The sequence below is a fragment of the Empidonax traillii genome, unplaced genomic scaffold, assembly GCF_003031625.1.
Source record: "Empidonax traillii isolate 1590-97213 ecotype Southwest subspecies unplaced genomic scaffold, ASM303162v1 scaffold803:size405832, whole genome shotgun sequence".
NCBI classification, from domain to species: domain Eukaryota; kingdom Metazoa; phylum Chordata; class Aves; order Passeriformes; family Tyrannidae; genus Empidonax; species Empidonax traillii.
In genome coordinates, this window is record NW_020955996.1 from 1 (window position 1) to 6,096 (window position 6,096).

At 39.8% G+C, this 6,096-nt stretch overlaps 1 protein-coding gene across 1 annotated transcript in view; it reads left to right on the forward strand.

Annotated features, from left to right (window-relative positions):
- Positions 1 to 657: 657 nt before the first annotated feature.
- LOC114066722 (protein AHNAK2-like) overlaps positions 658 to 6,096 on the forward strand; it is a 7,933-nt gene continuing 2,494 nt past the window's right edge. Inside the window, exon 1 of the mRNA XM_027901645.1 lies at positions 658 to 5,952. Within this exon, the coding sequence (XP_027757446.1) occupies positions 658 to 5,952 (5,295 nt within the window). The remainder of the gene's footprint in view (positions 5,953 to 6,096) is intronic.

Consider the following 6,096-nt stretch of genomic DNA (forward strand, 5'->3'; position numbering starts at 1 on the left):
AAAACAGGGGAGGTACATGAAACTTTAACAAAAGACTTAAAAGATATGAAAAATGGCATCCCATCTCATGTAAAACAATGCCCTGAAGTTGAAATAAGCATTAAAAAAGAAAAAGACAAGGAATCAACATCAAAATTTACTTTACCTGAAGTACCAGACATAACAACAGAGATATCAAAGCCCAGTTTAGAAAAACCAGATCTGAAAGAAACTCCAACTGAAAAAACACCACAGGCATCATCAAAATCCCGAAAAAAGAAACAGAAAGGAACACCAGTTAAAAAAGAAGGAGAAAGTGAAATTAACATAGACTTGATGGGTTACACAGCTAAAGGATCTGTACAGGTAAAAGGCCTAGAAATAGGCACTGCAAAAGCAGAATTAAACACATCTGACACAATGGAAGCAGGAGAAAAACAAGAAGAAGAAGACACAAAGATATTAACAATTCAGAAAACAAAATTTGGGATTTCACTGCCCAAAAGAAAAGAGACAGAGACTGAAACCACCAAACAGGGAAGTGATGTTACACATTCAATACCAGAAAAAACAACTGATTCAACTTCTGAGGATGGTAAGAATTTGGATGTGAAAACACGCATATCTGATGCAGAACCAGAAGTATCTTCTTGGAAAATACAAATACCATCATTCAGAATGACCAAAACACCTAAAACGGACATGAAAATAGCGAGAGAAGAAAGCACAGGTGAATCAGAAGATACTGTAAAAGAGGAAAGGATAGAAGAAGATGGCATGCCCACAGGTGACAAAACCGTAAAGTTAGAAATTGGAATGAAGACAGGAGAAAAAGATATAGAGGGAAAAGAAAGCAAATTCCGACTGCCAAAGTTAAAATTTCCTACATTTACCTGGTCAACTACCAAGGATGAAACAGGGAAAACTGAAGGACAAATAAGTGAAATGGAAGGAAAAATGGCAACACTAAAAGAAGGACCAGAAGCAGAGATATGTGGATCAACAGGAGAAATGAAGGTTCCAAGTCTTGAAATTGAAACTGAGATATCAAAAGGAAAAATAAAAGAAAACGATATCAAAGAAAAGACAAAAGTCAACCAGCCAAGTCCAAAAAAAATAACAATAAAATCTCCCAAGGTAGAAAATGATTTTCCAAACATTAATGGAGAAATATTGATGTCAACACCTGAAACTGAAATAAAAAAGGACGAACAACTATCAAAAACTGACATCAAGGCTCCCAAGGTGGACATCAGCATGCCCTCCGTGGACGTCACCCTTCCCAAGGCCAGCGTTGACGTGCAGGCGCCCGAGGCGGGCCTCAGCCTGGAAGGGGAAGCAAAAGCCCCAGAGAAGGAGGCCGGCAAGAGCAAGGACGGCAAGTTCAAGATGCCCAAGTTCGGCATGCCTTCCTTTGGCTGGTCCAGCAGCAGAGAGGCCAAGGGCAGCGTGGCCGCCGAGGTGGACGTGAGCCTCAAGGAGCCCCAGGTGACGCTGCCCTCGGGAGCGGCCGAGGTGGACGTGAGCCTCAAGGAGCCCCATGTGACACTGCCCTCAGGAACCACCGAAGTGGAGGTGACCCTACCTCGGTCTGAGGTTCAGGTGCCTACTTTTGAAGTTCATGTAGAATCTTTGTCTTCTAAAGAGGACGAGATGGGTAAATCTGGAAGTTCTCTGTTTAGAATGCCTAAGGTTTCTCTTTCCAGAAGTTTCAAGCCTCATGCAGAAAGTAAGTCCAGAGTTGATGTTTCAGTGTCAGAATCTCTTAGTTGTTCTGTTACAGAGGAGGCTCCTGCTGTTCTTTCAGGTAGTTTAATTTCTAAACCTTTGCCAGAAATAAAGGGAGACAATATATCTAAAACTTCTAAGTTCAGAATTCCTAGCTTGGGTTTCTCCAAAGTTGATTTGAGTTCATGTGTAATTGACCCTGAGTCCTCATTTCAAAAAGAGGACATTGCACTTATTAAATACAAGATTAATCTAAGAGAATCTGAATCAAAAATACCACCTCTTGCAGATGAAAATCTTTCAGATTTTGAAATTTTAAATGAAGATGGTTCTGTGGAGCAAGAAGGTCTTAAGCCAGAAAGTAAAACAAGAGCTGCTGAAGTATCTTTTAGTGACACAGATGTTACTGTTAAAATTCCTAAATTCCGAAAACCAAAATTTGTAATTCGGTCTAGGGGTAAAGCATCAGAAAGTGACTTTGGTTTGAAAGTGGAATCTGATATTTCCGAAGGAAGGATAACATCTGATATAACTGATCCTGATATTGGAAAACCAACTCAGATCTCTGATGCCAAATTAGGTGTCAAGGTGCACAAGCCTTCACTTCAAGTTGTTCTGGATGCACCAACACTGGATCCCAATATCTCACCAATGGAAGTTACCATGCCAAAATTAGAAGGAGAAATCCATGACGCAGATTTAGGCTGCAAGGCAGAACACGAAGTAATTTCTGGAGAGAAGGATACTGAGGAGAAAGAAAACAAATCTAAATCATTAAAATTCAAACTGCCTTCATTTCGTTGGTCACCAAAGAAAGAAGCTATTGTCCCGTCTCAGGCTGAGGAACATCTGGAAGAGCCCTCTTTGTCTACTTTATCTGGAGACACAGGCTCTGAATTAACTTTTCCTACTCCTGAGAATCAATACGTTCATGTAGAACTTGATACGTCTATAGAAAAAGATGGTGAAAAGGTTAGAAGTAAGAGGTCCCAATTTACCATGCCAAAGATCTCATTCCCTAAAATTAAGGGTCAGAAAGCCCAAGTCTCTCTGCCTGTACAGGGGACTGATGTTTGTGGTTCCAAACAAGAAAAAGAAGATATTTCAATACAGAAATCTGAGAAAGAGGTTAGTGGAGAAAGTTCAGGAATAGGCATAAAAATGCCAAAAGTTACGGTCCCAACTTTGGAATTTTCCAAACCAGAAATCAAAGCTCCTGAAATAGACATGGATATTAGCAGGCCTACAGGTGAGGTCATACTTCCAATGTGTGAAGAAGATGATCTAAAATTGAAATCAGCTGCTGCTGATGCCAGCCTTTCCACCTCAGATATTAAGATGACAGCTGAAGGTTCACTTGAGATGAAGAGTCCTGACACAAGTGTTGAGAGAACATCAAGTGAAATATCTGTGAGCGATGTAGAAATAAAAGGTGAAGGTCCTGAGGGGAAAACAAAAATGTCTAAATTCCAAATGCCAAAGTTAGGAATTACACTTTCTAAAGGGAAAGGGCCAGAAAAGGAGGTCAGCCAATCCAAATCAGAAGTCAAGGTTCCTCAGCTAAAAGCAACAGTAGAAATATCTGACATTGCTGTTGTTGAAGGACCAAACTTGGAGGTGGAATGTGGCACAGGAATAGAGACTTACAGCCCTCAAGTCCAAATGACCAAAATTGACAGTAAGGCATTAGAGGTTGATGTTCACCTCCCTTCAGCTGACATTTCTATTCGAAAACCAGACAGTGATATTCAGGATTCAGATTCAGCACTAAAAATCAAAGGGGAAATAAAGCCAGATGGAGATGGAGAAGAGAAAGAAGGACATTTCAGAATGCCAAAATTCAAACTTCCATCCTTCAGTTGGTCACCAAAGAAGGAAGCAAGTGTTAAACTGGATTCCGGAGCAAACCTGGAAGACCAAAAGCTTGCTGTAATGTCAAGCAGAATAGACACAGAAGTGAGAGGAACTGCAGTGGATGATGAAGGTAGTGGGACAGCCCTTGATATGGAAATATCTATGGGAAAAGTTGAACAAAAAAGTCCAATTAAAAAGCCTCAATTTGTCATGCCTAAAATTTCACTCTCCAAGATCAAGGTTCCAAAATCTCAGTCTCATTTGTCAAAAGTTGAAGTTGATGCTACTCTTCTTAAAACAGAAAGAGAGGGTGATGATTCAATTCAGATACCTGATGTAGAAAGAAGTCATTCTGAAAGGACCGAAGAAGGGGCACAAATAAACATAAAAGTGGCTGATGTTAAGTTCCACACTTCGGAATTTTCCAAAATAGAAACTGAAACTTCTCAAAGCAAAATGGAAATCAGCTCAGCAAAGATTGATGCTGCTCTGACTCCCTCAGAGGGGAGTTTTCAACAGGTTGACCTAAAGTCAAGCTCTACCGAGGAATGTAACGTTCAAAAAACAGGTATTAAGTTCCCCAAAGGAGAAGTTTCAGTTGAACTGAAGAGCCCTGATATAGTAACAGAAAGATCATCAGTTGTGGATGGAAGAAAAATGAAATTGGAAGGTCCTGAAGGGAAGATGAAAATTCCCAAATTCCAGAAACCAAAGTTTGGAATCTCCCTAACAAAAGGGAAATGCCCAGAGGCAGAGATCAGCTCTCCAAAACTAGAAGCTGAACAACCTCAGCTAAAAATAACAAATGAAATTGCTGACACTGCTGCGGGAGTTCCAGCATCAGAACTTTTATCTGATATGTCAGATCCTGGAGTAGTTGTTTGTAAGATAAAAACACCGCAAGATCTGACTGGTGGCATTGAAGCTCCAAAAGTAGACATAAGCCCCCAGTCAGTGTCTAAACCAAGGACAGAGGGAGCTATTGAGAGTCTTGAGGACAAAGAAATCAAATTAAAAGAAGAACATGAAATAAAAGCTGAAGAAGTTCGGACTGAAGAACATCAGGGATGGTTTAAAATGCCAAAATTTAGAATACCTGCATTTGGCAGGACATCCTTAAAGGAAAAAAAGAGTGATGCTGATATTGAAAGAAGTATGGAAAAAGCTCAGGTGAGCATTCCCTCTGCAAAAGTACAAACTGAAACAAGTATTCCCGAAAATACCTTCTCATTACCACATGCAGTTGCTGAAATCACTATTGGAAAAGAAGGGATTAAAAAATTTGAAGATTCTGTAAAGAGTTCTGATGTTAGCTTGTCGAAGATGGAAGGAGATATTTCATTGTCCACAGAAAGAACAGATAGTAGAGTGAATATTCCAAAAACTGAAACTTACGCAGACATAGTTAAGCGTGGTGCAGAAGGACAAAAAATGCATACTTCAGAATTCACAGTGTCTGCAGCAGAATTGCCTAAATCATACCTAAGGGCTTCAGAAATTGACAAAGACAACAGTTTGATAAGTGAGTTTCCTACAGGTACTCTGACTTATCAAGAGCATAAAGTCAAACCGCAGGATATGGAAGTCCCAAACGTAGAAAGTTCCACTAAGTTAGAGACTTCAGGAGTAGGATGCAAACCATCATCAACTGAAGTTACTCTGGATGCAACACAGGCGAAAATAGATGTTAGTCTTCCAAAGGAAGAGTTAGATATTCAAAATAAAGAGGCAACAATTAAAAAAGGAAAGATAAAGGGTGAGGTGAAAATTATAGGAAAAGACAGGGAAGAAAGTCAGTTAAAAAGGACTACGTGTGAATGGTCTACAACAAAGGGATCAGAAGATGGTACTTACGTTACTGCTAAGCTGGAAGATCTAAAGGTAGAAGTTCCAGGAGTGAAGACGAATGTTAAAATTACTAGAGTAGATCCTGAAATGAAATTTCAAGTGAAAAGTGTTGAAAAGGATGTGTCTGCAGGAGTGGAAGTGCAAGTAGAAGATAGAGCAGAAACAAGTAAAACTAAAGCATACAAGTTTAAGATTCCGAAGTTTGGAATGTTTCATTCAGAAATCAAGGGTTTTGAAGATAATATCAATGGGACAAAGTCAGAAGCTGAGTCAGTATCTAAAAGTGATATAGGCACAGCAGAGATGCAGTTACAAAAACCAGAAGGATCTATTGGCCTGAAAAGTCCAGCTCTAGATTATATGGAAGCATCTACCAGAATAATAGGGGAAACAGTGGACCAATCACAACATGGCCCAGAAGTAATCGTGAGAATTCCCAAACTAAAAATACCAAGATTCACTTTTAAAACTCTCCCAATTGAAGCTGATGTTTTAGCGTCAAAAGTGGTAACAGATCCAAAGGGATCTAGTGCTGATATTGAGGTAGTGCAACTGGGAGCAAGCTCTGCTATCTCTGATGAAACACCAGGGGCTCTAGAAGCGAGTATTCAAAAAGCAAAAAGCAAAATTCTGACACTGACTGAACCTGACATTAAAACAGCACAAATGACAACTACCATAGAGTCC